Below are 16,391 nucleotides of genomic sequence, written 5' to 3'. Positions count from 1 at the left end.
TATGCTCTTGTTACACCGTATTTGTCACTGCGTACTAACTATCCGTTCACTCTTAGTTTCATTTAACTTGCATGTATCTCGACTGCATCGAAACGGATTGGAGGTGCCCATCGCACACTCGATCCACTAAGAGGGCCAAACACGGTGGGAAGAAGTAGGACGGCAGTGTCGTCTTTATATGTCTCATGTATTCAGTCGAGTTCCTAATGTTTTCGTCATATGTTTAGAGCCTCAGATATATTATGTCATGTAGCTGATGTATGTAGTTTGAAAGGGGCTTTACTTCTATATATGGAAGGGGGGGGGGTGGGGGGGTAGAGGCCGAAGTGGCCATACGAAATCTACGAACCCACTTTGCAAGGTCCAAGCATTGGGTACCCCTTGGCACTGAGTTTCAGGTTTTTGGGACCCTTACTGGCACAACCACAGTCAACTGGAGATGGGATGTCAAGCTCCTCACTGGCAGGCTTCAGTGAGTCGGTCATACCGGTCTGGCAAGGGCTTGAGACGCCTGTATATAAGCCCAACGGACAAGCAATTTACAGTCGTTGTAAGTGGTGTGTCCGCATTGCCTGCTTCTCCTTCCAATAAAACACCCTCTTCACCTTTGTTGTCCTCAGCAATAATGCCTTGATGATGTCACCAAACTGTGACCCTAGTTCAAAATCACGCGTTCGCCGGACATTTGAACTTCAGCCTCGTCGGAACTTATCTTGATTTCATGTCATGCAGAAATCCCTTGAACCTACGGTCGTGTAGGTACAGTATACTAGTCTACTCGACTGTGAATAAATAGACAGAATAACTAAGCTATTTCAAAAGAATGATGGTCAGCATATCGGTTAATGTAAAAACCAAAGAAATTGTTGTAAGAGCTGTAGTGTTTGAGGCCTTCCGGAATGAATTTGTCGCCGTAGAAAGGGATGAGATGGGCGGCGCAGACGAGGGAGTTGATGGGCACAACAGCAAGCAAGCTGGTGCCATCATCATTGTAGTCGGGGGCAACGATGTACATCCCGGTATCCTCGTCTTGAACATCTCGTACTTGGGAAAACCAGTGTATAAGGGCGCACCGATAGTACTTTGACTGGTAGTCGAAGCCAAAGAAGGCTAAGACCCAGGCGACCTCCATGCCGAGCATACTGGAGACCTCACTGTTTGTTGACACGAATACACAGTCATGGCGAGCGGCTTCGTTTCTCCAATTGAGGGTGGATTGAATGCGTTCGGATGTCATTCCGGCTGTCCCGCAAATGTTGCTGGGGGCACAGAATGTTGCGATGGCCAAGTTGTAGATGAATATCTGGGTTTGGGAGGGGAAATGAGGGAGGTGGTTGAGGGAGGTGGTTGAGGGGAATGTTCGCGACGTCCACGTCCGGTGAAGGCGATAGCTGCTCCTGCAAAAAGCACCTGACCTGATAGAGCAGGTCGAACATCGGGAGATACAGCTCGTTCGCGAGTTGAGCGAGGCTGTGCGCACGTCCACGCGCTGACGCATTGCATGTCAGAAAGTATACATAGTGCAAATGAGAGAGTACTCACCTGGTGACCTGGGCAACCGAACCTTTGCGTCGACTTGGCCATCAATGGCTGACCCCGACTCCTCCTCCACACTCCCGCCGTTGAGACCTCGCGTGTGCAGGTGACTTATGGTGGCCGGGTCAACTGCTAATGTCTGAAAAAGACCTGTCACTAGAGGCCCCGGGTGGAGTTAGTGTTAGCTTAGAAGATAAATGTAAGACTTACATTGTGCGAGGGCGTTGGCTGTGGCTGAAATGGGCTGTGTTAACATACCGTGTGCTGTGAAGTCAACGCGAGCTGCGGCGAGTTTGTTGAGCCGCTGGTTAGTAATAAGCATCTGCTTGAGAGCTTCGAATCAGCTTGATCGCCGCCATGGTTCCTTGACCGCTTTGATGTGCTTCGACTCCGTTATTGAGGAGCAGAGTCCATTTGGGGCCCCAAACTGACAGATAAGGAATAAGTAGTGCTTCAACAAGTGTTGTCGGGGGAGGGATAGGGAGTTTGCAACACTGAGGGTCTGAAAGATGACTCTATATTGATGGAAACACTCCAATGTGTCCTTGATCTCAAGCAGGGTCTTGTCAGTGATGATGTCACATCAAACAAGGTAGCAGAACTCCAGGAACGCACGGAACGTGCGCACGACGTCACGGGGAACATGCCCCTCGATGGCTGGAATGTAAACCTTAATGGTAGCGTCAGAATTATGCCAAGAATACAAAACTCAATGTACTATACCTTCATCAACGCTTTGCTATCATCTCCTGTCCACTGTTTGAAACCCCGACCATTGGGAAACCGTTGTAAGCCAGCGAAAGGAGCGACTGCAGCAATTCTGTAGCGGACAAATTAGACCGCGTCTAGAGTGCAATTGAACTGACGTACCTCCTGTCAATATCATCGAGGATTTGAAGGGCGCAATCCTTCGAGTGTACCTTGTGCAAGTACAAAACCACCCACTCGACGAGGTGGTCCTTAAACGTTCCCTTGACAAGTTGATGAAGGATGTCCGGCAAAAAAATCATTTCGTGAATGTCCGCACGCGGATAGTTGTTCGTGAACGGCTGACAATAGACTTGAATTAGCTGAGATAGACGAGATGCTACTGTCAGATACGTACAATGGTATTTCCTATAATGCCATAGTTATCCCACCATGTGCCGAGGTCAAGTTCATCGATCACAAACTCGTTATGCTCTTTGCATCGGGGTAACACCGGATGCTCGGTGTCAGAGCCGTTGAGGTCATCCCGGAATGTGAGGCACCTGGAACAAAGGTGAGTACTTGACCTGCATTTGAAGAGGCATCTACTACTTACTTGGGACACCAACCTTGTACGATACAGGTAAGGAGCACCTGCTCCGGGTAATCAGCTATGTAAGCCCCAAGGCCATACATCACCCGTTGGAAGTATCCGTCTCCGAAGCGCACAACCTCACAGTTGGTCATGCCAGACTTCAGAGAACGGAGAATGCATGAGAGGGACGAGTGGTACAGCTGTCGGTGAAAATGCTGAAAGTCTGGATCGCTCATGTATCTCTGGTTTGCTTGGCATACTATGAATAGATGTTTCTCCAAAATGAACACAGAACTTACTTTTGGGGATCAATAGGAAGCCAACCAGGGCAACCACGTTTTGGTGCGCACGCCGGACAGTGTTGCGGACATTGCCTATGGACAGGTAAAGCGGGTAGTACTCCGTGTGGCTGGTAGCAACTGACATGGTTGTCTTGTCACTGCCAAGGATGACGGGGACAAATGTGCACCCGGCCGCAGCAGGATCCTTCGCAATTTCATCCTTGAATGAAAGTTAGTATCTGTAATGAGTAAATGAGGGTAAAATGCTCACCACCTGGTCCCAAGCCCAGTCACCAGAGAACATGTCCTCCCATCGCCGCGAGCCCAAGACATCAAACTCACGGTACGGGGTATAGTCCATGCTATCCTTGAAATCTGGGTTTCCAAGCATGTTCTTGATGATCGTCTGCGGATCGCAGAACCAGACGTCGTATGTCTGATCCATCCACGGAGGAACATCATGCGCTGGCCGTGGACCTTTGTATGACATCATAAAGGACTCCCAGGGCACTTCACCTGCTCGGATGGTGTCGATAGTCTTGTACATATCCGTGTGATTGGCGAATGGTGGATGGTCATGATGCTTTGTCAACAACACGCCCCAAAGGTCCATGAAGAAGTCGACCTCGCCTGCAGGTGCCTGAGACCGCCAATAAAGAAAGTCCGCTGTTTCAAATTCGATGCAATCCCAAAACGGGGCCCAGTCATCAGGTGCTTGTGGTGGCAGTGGGAAGGGGGGTGTATGGTCATCCACGAACTTGCCATCAGGCCCACATTTCCGTCCTGTGTGAAATGTGATGAGGAAATATACAATCGTAGAAAGTGTTGAGATGCACCATCAAGAGTGGGATGGTATTCTCGTATCTTTTTCCCTGCAAGCTCCTCTACCCTGCCCCTTGGCGGTCCGACTTCTGGGAGGATGTCTGACTGGACATTGTCTTATTGTGGAATGGAGTTCTCGTCCTCCAGTGGATTGTTGCTGGAGGCTTGGTCGGAGGCATTCGGAATGAATGGTTCCCACGCTTGAGCTGGGGCTTGCTCGTGAGACCGGTCAACCAAACGGCTGTGTTTGGTATTGATGTGCTTGGTCCAACCTGACTTGTTGGCAAAAAAACATTGACAGGAAGCAACAGGGCACTGCAGCCAGTGGAGGGTATGGACTGGGCGCTGGGAGACAAAGTCGTCCGTTTGAGAGGAAGTTGGGTCCATAGCGAGAGTTGTGCAGTGGAGGGGTATGTTACAAAGACACAAGGTTGAGGGGTGAATGTTGTTGAAGAGGAGACAAGGGCGAGGAGAGGGTGCTGAAATAGAGACATGGGTGAGGGCCCAATGGAGAGAAAGAGAGGTGGCAAGGATAGTGGCAAGGTGAAGGGGGGAATGGAGAAATTTGTGTGTGAGGAGGCGAACCTGTCGTGGCAACTCATGTCAGGGGATAACCCAAGAGAAAAGCTGTGGAGTACGTTACCACTCATTTGCAAGCTCGGAGCCAGTGGACTCCCGTTTCTATCCCTCTTTTACCTGAACACCTTACCGCAGCGTCGTCCCAAAAGTTTTCCAACTCAACCTCCATCTTCCTTCCCCTCTGTCCTCTGCCCTCTGTCCTCTGCCCTCTGTCCTCTGCCCTCTACTACTCTTCCAATGACCACTCAGATGAACACACGGGCATCCAACGCAGACAAGCATCCCGGCGAGATCCACAAGGTGTTGAGCCAACAGACTTCCAGCGAAGTTGCACTCCATAAGAAGCACAAGAAAGCCGAGCAGGACAAGAAAAATGCCGCCGTCATCCGCCAGAAGGAACACATAGCCACTCTGGAGAACAAGTTAGACAAGAAATATGCTAAGAAGTTTGCCCACGCACCAGCAGCACCGTCAAGGCCAGCAACGGCATCAATAGGGAGAGCCAAGCATGCCACCACTGTTGCTGCCGCAGTTGCCAACGACAACAACAATGATCCTGCCGACAATTGCGACAACATGGCTAGGCCCAAAGCGTCTTCCAGGCCAAGGCCGAAGGCGAAGAAGAAGCCCGGCCCCGTCAGCACCAATGTCAACAAGGACACCGAGGCTCCAGCCAACGTGGTCGTGAAGCAAAAGCCCAGGCAAAAGAAGGTGACACCTGCCGACGAGGAGGAGATTGGTGTAGATGGGTCTGATGATGATGAGATGTTGATTGATGACGATGGTCAGTATCCTCGGCCACAGCGACACCATTCAAACATGTGCTTACCAACTTATAGACAGTCCTGCACCCAAGCCTGTGGTCAGAAAGCGAGTTCGCAAGGACGCGGCAAAGAAAGCTAGTACCAAGGGTGAGATTAGCTTATTATATTTGCACTGTTACTCCCGCTTACCTCTGCATCATCCCGTTGCGAACTGAAGCCGACAAGAGCAACGAGGGGGAAGACATTTCTGAGCCTGAAGAGATCACGAAGGTGGTGAGGAGGAGCGTGGCAGAGAGGGCAACGTTCCGTGCTGATGTGGACAAGCGGAGGATGGTACAGGTGGAGAACAATGCAGCGGCAGTGACTGCTGGGAAAGGCAAGCCTGATGCCTCAACAGTGTGAGTCAATTCCCACTGTCCATTCTCTGATCCTCCACTCGTCATGCTCTTGCAACTCTCTGAATCCACTCTCTTCTACCGTGACCTCATTTTTGACTGCATCTCCGCCAGCCGCTCCATCGGCTTCAAGACTGATATCAAGAAGTGGTCCGTAGCCATTGCTCCTCATGGTCCACCCGCCTCAGACTCCAACACCTCTCGTTCCCACAGTGTGCTGACTAGTGCAAAGTCCTCTACCCTCGCTGCCCAGTCCACCACCTCCAAGAGGAAGCAGAAGGTGCCCGAGCCCGAGCCCGAGTCTGCGACCGAGGATAATGAAGACTTCGGGCTCTTAGACAACAATGCTGAGGACTTGGCCCGAGAGCGGGCAAGTCTTCGGGCCAACACTGGCGCAGAAGAGGCAAGTACTGATGTTCGCTTCCCATTCTCCAGGTCTTATATTATTTCTAGGTTGTACTGCTTTCAAGCCCCCCACCAAGCCCACCCCTATTGCCGTGTCACCACCTCCCTCGTGAACACCTCTCCTCCGTTGAAGAGATCGCCACCCCTCCTGAGCACCGTTTCTCTACTCCTGAGAACATTCCCTCTCCTGATGAACACCATGAGGTCCTGTCCCTCAAGCGTTGCCGTGCAGATAGTACCAAGGAAGGTGATCGGAACGAGGAAGAGCTGAGAGGACAAGATCACGATCAAGAGGACGAGCAAGATGAGGACATTGCGCTTGTATGATTCCATCCCATTCAACGATGTCTTGCTGATCTATCTTGCAGGACTCAGAGCCTGAGAGTGCGCCTGTTGCAAAGAGCAAGTCTCGCACTACAGACATGGTGAGTATTTACGTCCTGGGCTCTGAGGGTTCTACTAAATAATGTACAGTGTGACGTTGACATCCAGCCAGCGAAGCGCCTTAAGCCGGCCTCGGGCAAGGCCATCATCTCCAAGACAGCCAAGGGCGACAAGGACAAGAAGGTGGATAGTGGCAAGGATGACACCACCGGTAAGCGCAAGAAGAAACATAACACAAACACGCTGCCCTCGCATGCCCACAAGAATCGTAGGTGGGCTCTCATTTTCCTGCTGACCTTCCTCACCTGGCTTGCTCGCCAGAAGGATGTGTGGGGTCCCTCAAACAACAAGATCCTCACCGCTCTCCAAAACATCTGGCGTGCTGTCTACAACAAGGAGTTGCCTTTGGAGCAGGACGCGATAGACGGGGCCGTATTCACTCTGGTAAGCATGCCTATTGTATTGTTCAACCACTCTAATACTCTGCACAGTGCAAGCAGAGGGCCACCAAATGGTGCAGCAACTTCGGCTCCACCGCTTCAGCGGTCCTCTCTCTTTCCTTCGCGGCTGAGGAGATGTACGCTTATGATGATGTGGACGCCAACCGTGTTGAGTATGCCAGCGGGCTGCTCATTGCGAACACGTTTATGTTCGAAAATGTTCCAGAAGACGGCTCCCAGCCCAGCGGGAACTTCAGAGGCCCACTCTATGCCGCCACCCTTGCGACACATCACGCTGCCATCCGGGGCCGTGTCAAGGTCCCCGAGTATGACAATGAGGAGTGCTATGCTCCATGCAGTGCTATGACCCTTGCATGCGCCACGGTATGCTCCATACTCCAGCCTTATCAACACTACTAATCCTGTTTCTTTACAGGCTGAGCACGCCTGCCAGCTTGCTGCTGATGGACAGCTTGGTGACCTCGAGTCGGTTGTGGACAACCTGATTGCTTACCAGGCCAGCGGCAAGCAAAGTTGCCCTATCAAGAAGGTAAAGGACCTCCTCCAGGCTCACTCTAAGGGTCACAAGAAGTCACTGAACGCACTGGCAAGTCCTCGACAGCCCTTGCAAACTTCTCGGAGGCAAACTGGAAATGGGCGACGGACCTCTATTGGGCCGGCATTGCATCCATGGACGACGGGTACCTCGCCAACACGTTCAGGGCTACGGGGGCTCACACCAATGGAGGTGAGGACAAGGCAATGGATGGGGTTGCGCTCGCCGATCCGCGTGCGAAGCTGCCGCAGAACTGTACTAGTCTCATTCTTCTCTCTTTGCTTCCTTACTAATTGGTCATTATCCTAGGATTGCGTTTGACGTGCCTGGTCTTGCCATCGTCACTTCAGCTGGTGCTCGCCCCTTTCCCTGTCAGTAGTCCTCTCTTCTCTCCTTGTCGCCATTCTGCTCTCGCACTCCAATCTATTGTTACGCCATTTTTGCTATCGCCCTGCTCAATCTCGTTTTCGCATCCTCCTTTTATAATCTTGTTATCCGGCCAAACAGTGTGCATTCTGTACGGTTATGAATTCTTTTAATCACTTCTTTTCTCTTGTTCCGGTACTTATATACACTATATGCTCGCTTTTTGCTACCTAATACAGACTGATTGATCTGCCCAAGCAACCACAAGTAAGGAAAGAGCGCAGAAAAGCACAGCGCAGTATGCAAAACAGTAGAAGGACCTACTGTTTTGCACTTTTTAGAGTGTCCTTATTTCATGCTTGAATGACGCCAAAAAAGCGATAAGTCCTAAAAAGTGCTTGATAAGGAGCCCGCTGTTTTCCTGACGAGTCAGTGATGCTCTATACTGGGCTATGACACTTTGAGAAGGGCATCTCACCTATCACACAGTGGAGTGCTGGTGAGCACAGGCAGCTTCAGCGTGTGTTTGTCGCAGTGTTGGCCGGCTCTGTTGACTCACATGTGATGAGGGCTGTACGAGCGCTTCTGGATTTCGTGATGGTGGCACAGTACCATTCCCAAACAACTGAAACACTCACATGCTTGCGGCAATCACTGGACAATTTCCACGCAAATAAGCAGATCTTCATCACATTGAATGCGCGTACTCAAGATCACTTCAATATTCCAAAGCTTCATTCACTTCTTCACTACCTCAAAAAAATCCTTGCTCTTGGCTTGCTCGACGGTCTCAACACTGAGAACACGGAATGGCTGCACATTGATTTTGCTAAGAAAGCATGGCGAGGTACAAACCATAAAGACTATGTCTTCCAAATGGCGCGATGGCTTCAACGACGCGAGTCAGTCGCCTGGTGGTCAGTGTACCTGGACTGGTGATTCCCCTCTACTGACACACTGGCCCAGAGCAATGAGGCTCTTGACGTCGAAGAACCCATTCACAGTGACATGGAAGACATGCCATCCGATAGCATCGCTCATCCACACAACCTGATGCTTCCTGCAGCACCCGAAGTGCAAAGTCTCCACCTGTCTGTGGAGTTTTGGTCCCTACTCTTGAGGCGGACTATGGCGCATTTGGCTTTGTTGCCGCCTTAACCACCTTTCTGACGGAAGAGGGACAGCTTCAACACAGCTTCCACCCGAACAAATATGATCATTTCAATCTCTACAACAGCGCTGTTCTTCATATCCGCCCCAATGCACACCTAAACCCCAATTCGCTCAGAATGTGTATTCGAGCGACAGCTGCACACTCAAATGGTCCCAGGAAGCCACGTTCACTGCCAAGATGGGATACTGCTCTTCTAGAAGAGGATCACGATGCTTATGCAGAGTTTGGTGGGCTCAATGGTACGTAGTTCCTTATCACGATCATGTGTCATAACTGGAACCAAATCTCTGGCTTGATTAGGTCTTCGTGTTGTGCAAATGCGTGCTATATTCAAGTTGCCTGAGCACTTATCCCGGCCGGTGTTGGAAGAACCACTCGTCTATGTCCACCTATTTTGAAAACTGGGTGCCATGGATGAAGATTCAGGGATGTACAATTTCAAGCGAGCCACGCACCGAGGTCAACTGCGGGTCCGTGTGGTAAGACTTTCTAAGTTGATTCGCCCATGTCATATCACACCAAAGTTTGGATGCACTGCTGTGCTGCAAAATTGGATAGGTGGTCAGTCAAGTGAGCATGCTGACGAATTCCTATTGAATCGGTACATAGATACAGCTTTGTTTGAGGACTATGCAGTCCCTCTTGTAGTTTCTTAGCCTCATCTGAGTATAATCCCGTCATTATCATAAATATAAACATGCACCAGTGGTACCGGCTGTGGTGATTTTGATGGCTACTATATCGGCCTATGAAGGTAAGTAGTATGTACTACATACCACTATATAGTTCGTGATCGGTGCGAATAGCTACATTTACTATATAACACTACCTAAAATGACCCGTCCCAACCAGGTTTTCTCCTTTTCCTGATGTAGCTGTCTCTGGGGATCTCTTGAAAATGTTCCACATATTGTCGAAAGACGCGAAGCAGGTGTGGATGGTGGGAAGGAGAGATGTGGTCCAATAGTTGTTGATGTCAAAGGCGGGCATGAGAGCGGCTGGGCTGGGAGCAACAACACCGGGCTTGGACTTGATGACTGGAACCGTTTCGGTGATAGGCTCGGTTTTGACAATAGGAGCCGCAGAGGTCTTAGCAAGGATGGAGCAAGACCTTCGGGCCTTGGTCTTGCTGGCAAGCTTCACAGAACCCGGTGTCTGCTTCTTGAGGGCCATGGAAGCATCGGCCTGTTAAGCTCCTGTGAGGTGTTGCCCAGCCCGGTGTCCTTGCTGCTGTCTGAGTCTGAGTCGTCAATCCAGATGACCTGCAAATATACTGTACCTACATGACCGTAGGTTCGTCACACCACACACTTGACCCGCAAAATGAACTTAAGACCTGGTTTGTCACCCATCACATAAGACAATGAACCTCACCACATGACGGAAAAATATTAGGACTCTTATATTCTGATGTAGTAAAGCCATTCGCTGCAGTGAGTGTTTTCTGCATTCTTTGTGCTGTGTTTAAGAATTTCAAGACACTCACCGCAACCACAGTTGACCGGGCATGGAATGTCGAGCATCCCACTAGTGGCAGGCTTCAATATTTAAGTCATACCGGCGGCAAGGGCTTGAGATTCCTGTATACAAGCCTAATGGACAAAGGATACAGATATTGTAAAAGATGGTCCGTGTTCCCTTCAACTTCTCTTTCTAATGAAACATCCTCTTGACCTTTGTTGTTGCCTCGTTGTCTGGCAGTGATGCCTTGATGATGTCACCACCCTGGGACCCTGGTTCAAAATCACGTGTTCGCCAGGCATTTGAACTTTGGTCTTGTCCGAAATTATCTTGATTCCATGTCACGCAAAAATCCCTTGAACCTACGGTTGTGTAGGTACAGTATTAGTGACTGGGGCACTATACAAGTGAAGAGGCATACATCATTGCATGGCAGCTGACCCTGCTTCGTCAGTGCTTTGGCCTTGCGAGAACCAGGATGAGCGCCACCAGTGTCGTCGTCGTTGAGGCCACCAATGGCTGGTGCGTGTTCGTGAGAGGTGTTTGAGGAAGAGGCTGCATGGGTGCGCCATCCCAGCTTGAGGCCCAATGCGAACATGGGTGCCTTCGCCGCCTTGTTTTCGGTGGTCTTACTGGTATTCCTGTAGGTGAGAGCCAAAATAGGTAAGTAATGTATAGCCACTAGCAGTGACGTGTGACACTTACCTCTGTGGAGCCTTCCCCTTCTTGCTCACCACCTTTGCCTCAATGCTAACACTGGCACCGACACTCGTGTTATCGTCCATCGGAGTCACCTATAACAACAATGTAAGTCAAAGGCACTTTGGAGGATTCCGTAGCTCACCCCAGGCATTGTCCTTATATAATATGCAGGCTTTTCATTGTCACCATCCAAGTAGACAGGCTCTCGGCCCAGAGTCTGACCATAACCAGTCGAAATATCAGTGTCATGGTCCGACGGCGGGGCATTCATTGCAGCATTGAGCTGCTGCTCCCAGGTAAGTACCACCTCCGTCTTGTCTTTGAGCTCCCTGACTTCATCTAGCTCCTCCTCATCAGTTATCTCTGCAGCCTGCCGCTTGCTGAGCTGTTGTAGTCGCTCGAGGAGCTGCCTCCTCTCCTCCTCGTGCGCCTGTACCTCCTTCGAGGTCCTCTTCCGCCGAGGGACATTGGGCTTCCCCGGGTGCTCCTGCCGCTTGCAGTCTGGAAGTGTACACCAGGCTGGAACAGCCAGAGGAGCGGACGAGCACTCAGCTGCCAGACCAGGTGAGCACTTGTCTGCTGGACCGGGTGCGCACTCAGCTGTGACAACAGCTGCAGTGTTTGCTGCCAGCTGCTCCACTGTCCTCGTGCCCTGATGCTTACACAACTTGGACTTGGGCTTGGGTGCAGAATGTGCTGGTGCAGCCCCGGTCTGCGTGACGCTCAGCTCACACGGGTGCTTGTGGTTAGCTGGATCTGGAGGAGCCTGAGCACTTGACTCGGTGTTGGAGGAAGTGTTGTCGACAGTTGGAGAGGTGATGGTTGTGGTGAGTGCCTTGACACCTTGGCTCTTTAGCCTGGTTGATGTTCTTTGCCTGTTAGCCATGGTGGTGGAGGAGACAAAGAAAAAAGAGTCGAAAGGAACAGAACCAAGCTGCTGCAGTTCATTTTTGTTGACGTGCCAGGTCACCGTTTGAACAAAATTATGTATCTCAATGTGAGGCCATGCCACCAAGGTCTGAGCACGCTAGTTGAGTCAATTTCTGTTCTTTGCTCTCACTGTCATGTCCATGCCTAATGTTCGTGTCCCAACCTTTCCATGCCCCCATTGCCCTTGAAAATGCCTCTCGGAGGCCGGTCACCTTCGACACCTCAATGTCCAGCACCGGAGTGTCTCAGAGGACCTCCCTGATGCATCAAACATCCCTTGTCTGAATGTCAGTTTCATCCGCCATCCCTACTTGAGTGGTACATAAAATTTTCCATCTTAAACAGCAATTTCTTATCCCATTGTCTAGCACAGAAGACTGCAGAGAACAGCCAATTCATCTACAAGAATGACCCTCCACCACCACCACCTGCTGCCCCCCTCCACACACCTCCGACACGTGGACACTGTTCCAGTCCCGCGTGGAATTTGAGTTCACCTTCAAGCACTATGTGAACACTGAGTCATCAGCTGCCAAAATCAGGTCTTTGCTCGACTTCTGGAATGCTGTACTTGCGCCTTACGGTGCAACAGCACCGTGGAGAAATAAACAGGACCTCTACAAGACTATTGACGCCATACCCAACGGAGGTATTCCTTGGAAAGTATACAAGGGCCAATATGGAGGCCCCCTTCCTCCATCGCCTCCCAAGTGGATGATGGAGACATACAAACTATGCACCAGGGACACCCGGTCCGTCCTCCATCAACAGCTCGCAACAGCTGACTTCAAGAATAGTATACACTACATCCCGTATCGTCACTTCAACAAGAAAGGACAGCGAGTGTTTTCAAATCTCATGTCCGGCGAGTGGGCATGGCGGCAAGCGGTGTGTATATATTTAGTCTATCTATTTGATGTTTCTGCTGACATTCGTACATCAGGATATGTTGGCTGAGGATCCGTGCAATCACAGCGCAGCATTCATCCCTGTCATTGCTGGCAGTGACAAGACAACAATCTCCGTTGCTACAGGCCATCAAGAATTTCATCCTGTATATATGTCGGCCGGCAACCTATCAAACATGGTGCGTCGGGGGCACAGCAACTCTGTGCTCCCCATTGTGTTTCTTCCTATCCCCCGTAGTACGTGGGTTCATATTCTATGCTCACGTTAACTGACAGCTGCATCATTGCTCTAGCTAAACAGCGTCATCGGAATAAGCCCGAGTTTTGCACATTCTGCCGCCAACTGTATCATGAGGCCCTTCGCCAGGTCTTCCAGCCACTCGCAGCCGGTATGGAGACACCGGAGGTAGCAAGGTGCCCAGACGGACACTTTCGTCAGGTGATCTACGGGCTGGGTCCATATATCACCAACTACCCCAAACAGGTGTGGCTATCGGGTATAGTCCAGGGGTGGTGCCCAAAGTGAGTTCCCCCTATATCTGGTTATTCATAACACTCACTCTGACATAGGTGCAATGCAAGGCCAGAGGCTTTAGACAATCCAGATGCATGACGTCGGACACGCAACAAGACCGACTTCTATTGTTGTTGACTCTTGACAGATGCTCTCTGGGATGAACATGGGATTTGCGGCGATTATCGGGTGAGTTTTATCCTAGAAGATCTCGCTATGTCAAGCTGACTGCTTTTGTAAGTCGTTTACGCACCACTTTCCTCGTGCGGATATACACAAGCTTCTATCGCCAGACCTCCTCCATCAAGTGATCAAGGGCACCTTCAAGGATCACGTCATTTTGTGGGTCAACAGTTACCTCAAGATCATCCATGGCGAGGCATGAGGGAACACAATCATCAATGAGATTGATCAACAGTACGTGGAGTTGACTTATTGCTCTGTTTCAGAGCCTAACATCTATCAGAATCAACCTGGCCCCTTCGTTCCCCAGTCTCCATAGATTCCCCGATGGACGGGTGATGACAGCAAGGCCCTCATGAAGGTGCGCTCCCTGCTTGTACTCTACTTCATTACCTTACTATCAATTTGCAGGTCTACCTCCCAGCTATAGCTGGCTTTGTTCCTGCCAAAATGGTTTAATGCCTATTGGCATTCTTGGAGTTTTGTTACATTGCATGTCAAAACAGCCTCTCTACTGAAGATCTTAACAACCTTGATCACACCCTCACCCGTTTCCATCGCCTCCGGGAGATATTCATCCATGTTGGTGTTTGTCCAACTGGCATTTCCCTGCCACATCAGCATTCCCTCTGCCATTACCGACACTCCATTGTCCTCTTTGGGTCTCCAAATGGGCTTTGGTCAGCCATCACGGAGTCAAAACATATCGTTGCTGTCAAGAAACCGTGGCAATGGTCAAATCATTTCAAGGCGCTATACCAGATGCTTTGCATCTTGGTTCGACTTGATAACCTCGAAGCGGCCAGGCGAGCATTCAAGGTCAGAGGCATGATGGCTGGTATGACATCAAGCTATCGACATGTCATCCTCGGCGGCAATATCCCCTCGTCACCCGACAACCAATCCGCTGCTCCCGAGGACCTGGAAGATGATCACGTACCCTTGACAGGCCCAAAGGTTCTCTCGTCCATTGAGTTGTCATGTACACGAGGTGAGTTCTCCCTTCTCTCAATGTTGTCTCTCGTACTGACGTGTTGATTAGAACAGGCCCGCATTTACCCGTGCAACCCTTGCCATCTCGCTGCCATCATTGGCCAGCCCCGGCTCCTGCAGCTCATCAGGCAATTTCTGTTCAGCCAGATGCATCCGGACCACAACCCCGTCGCTCATCCCGTCGCGATTGAGGACTGTCCTGTTGCTCCAGGGCCCGTTTTTGTTCACCATTCAGCAATCACCCGCTTTTGGGCCCCAAGCAACTACTGTAGGGCAGGCGGCATGCATCGCAAGTGGATCCAGAGCCATCCTCGCTGGTGAAACCAGTACCCAAGACGCGATATGGTCCTAATCGAAGTTAATGGCGAAAACCCGGGGATGCAAGGGATGATGGTCAGGTGAGTGTATCTCTTTTTTTCTCTACAATATGATGATATCCTTTATCCGTGCGCCTTGATACATTGGTTTGTCACCATAGGAAACTGCCCCGATCCCACCACTGGGATGTGGATTGTCTGTCCAGAGTATTTAGGGAACCAGCCCAATATGGCTGTCGTCCACTTGGACTCAATATCTCGTGCTGTACACCTGATGCTGGTTTATGGGACTGGCACGTTACCAGAGGCTTACAATTTCATGATTTGTTAGATGCATTTCATTCATTCTACATCAACCATTGGGTAGACCATCATATGCACTCGTTTATGTACGGTGATGGTTAATTTACATATATATTTTACTAGTACTGCAGGACCAAGTTTCTGACCAGTTGACAAGATGGTGGGCTTGTCGTCCTTGAGTGTCTGGTAGCTTGGTGAACCAAGCTACAAGTCTCACAAGATCGCAAAAGTTGACCCAGAAGGTCACGAAGTTCCTGATGCATACACAGGTTGATAACTGCATACTCATTTTGTGCACAGATTGATAACTTGCCAAGTACGCATTTTGTGCACAGCATGTCTATTCCAGGTGTGCACTCTATTTAATTAATAGCCCTTGCTCCTATCTGAAAAAGCTTATAAGGCATTGTCAGACAGCAGCGCTGCTACTCTTCACATTGGCACTGGGTCACTCTGGGCCCTAGATTGCTCGTACATTGCATCAGTCTAAGATTGTCTGCCCCCCCTCCCCTTTGATCACTCCTTGGGTAGCTTCACTTGTCATTGACGGGATTCACTATCCCTTGCTGGGGATCCTGTCCATCTCAGCACTGGTGTGAATGGTGTGTATTCTGATGGTTCTCAGGCTTCATACACCAGGTAAGTGACCACACTACTTCCTATTCCTTTCACTAATATATATCACGTTCTTCAGCGCGCTTGGCATTCTCCTTGCCCTTTCAGTTTCCTTTGTCGCAAAATACTTGTATGCAATGGTGAGCAACCCCTTCTACTGCCTGACATTCTTCTCTGTCTTCTCAACATGGCTCTAGCTTGATCTGTGCCATCTCAGCAGTTGTCTTCACCATCCTTATCCGCCTCTGGTCACCTCTGGTTCATTCCAGGTTGGCTCCATCCTGTGCAACACCTTCCGTGAAGACAAAGCAGAACTCAGTCTGCCCTCCCAAGGTTTGCTCCTTATGTCCCTTTCCTCATACTCATCCTTTCCCTATGCTCTGGAAAGAGAGTCCTGATGAAGGTTAACACCAAGGACAACTCACCCCCAAACTAGTAGCATGGCATGTAAAAGGTATAGATGTAACCTTTGCGCAATTCT

The 16,391-nt window shown here is 50.3% G+C and overlaps 5 protein-coding genes across 5 annotated transcripts; 3 read left to right on the top strand and 2 right to left on the bottom strand.

Annotated features, from left to right (window-relative positions):
- Nucleotides 1-805: 805 nt before the first annotated feature.
- CONPUDRAFT_152917 (uncharacterized protein) lies at nt 806-3,712 on the bottom strand (the record flags this gene model as incomplete). Its single annotated transcript, XM_007769655.1, has 11 exons — nt 806-1,303; nt 1,368-1,489; nt 1,543-1,692; nt 1,747-1,770; nt 2,152-2,206; nt 2,260-2,356; nt 2,407-2,585; nt 2,642-2,786; nt 2,840-3,068; nt 3,118-3,319; nt 3,371-3,712. The coding sequence occupies 11 exons, from the start codon at nt 3,710-3,712 to the stop codon at nt 806-808; spliced, it is 2,043 nt and encodes a 680-aa protein (XP_007767845.1).
- A 1,025-nt stretch (nt 3,713-4,737) lies between these two features.
- Nucleotides 4,738-7,737, top strand: CONPUDRAFT_152916 (uncharacterized protein; the record flags this gene model as incomplete). Its single annotated transcript, XM_007769654.1, has 10 exons — nt 4,738-5,284; nt 5,340-5,411; nt 5,482-5,662; nt 5,774-6,074; nt 6,113-6,385; nt 6,433-6,489; nt 6,539-6,892; nt 6,940-7,272; nt 7,325-7,438; nt 7,501-7,737. 10 exons carry the CDS (start codon nt 4,738-4,740, stop codon nt 7,735-7,737), a joined length of 2,469 nt encoding a protein of 822 aa, XP_007767844.1.
- A 595-nt stretch (nt 7,738-8,332) lies between these two features.
- On the top strand, nt 8,333-8,749 carry CONPUDRAFT_54531 (uncharacterized protein; the record flags this gene model as incomplete). The annotated part of the gene is made up of 1 exon (XM_007769205.1): nt 8,333-8,749. A coding segment is annotated over one exon (417 nt), but the record flags the coding sequence as incomplete, so codon positions are not given.
- A 215-nt stretch (nt 8,750-8,964) lies between these two features.
- On the bottom strand, nt 8,965-12,033 carry CONPUDRAFT_72363 (uncharacterized protein; the record flags this gene model as incomplete). The annotated part of the gene is made up of 7 exons (XM_007769311.1): nt 8,965-9,078; nt 9,440-9,526; nt 9,761-9,762; nt 9,824-10,169; nt 10,867-11,086; nt 11,151-11,239; nt 11,290-12,033. The coding sequence occupies 7 exons, from the start codon at nt 12,031-12,033 to the stop codon at nt 8,965-8,967; spliced, it is 1,602 nt and encodes a 533-aa protein (XP_007767501.1).
- A 178-nt stretch (nt 12,034-12,211) lies between these two features.
- Nucleotides 12,212-15,323, top strand: CONPUDRAFT_89505 (uncharacterized protein; the record flags this gene model as incomplete). The annotated part of the gene is made up of 10 exons (XM_007769653.1): nt 12,212-12,226; nt 12,552-12,965; nt 13,021-13,222; nt 13,279-13,482; nt 13,648-13,688; nt 13,741-13,845; nt 14,002-14,043; nt 14,163-14,673; nt 14,725-14,943; nt 15,079-15,323. 10 exons carry the CDS (start codon nt 12,212-12,214, stop codon nt 15,321-15,323), a joined length of 1,998 nt encoding a protein of 665 aa, XP_007767843.1.
- Between the last annotated feature and the right edge of the window lie 1,068 nt (nt 15,324-16,391).

Source organism: Coniophora puteana, assembly GCF_000271625.1.
Source record: "Coniophora puteana RWD-64-598 SS2 unplaced genomic scaffold CONPUscaffold_5, whole genome shotgun sequence".
NCBI classification, from domain to species: Eukaryota; Fungi; Basidiomycota; class Agaricomycetes; order Boletales; family Coniophoraceae; genus Coniophora; species Coniophora puteana.
This window is presented reverse-complemented; position numbering and strand designations above follow the sequence as displayed.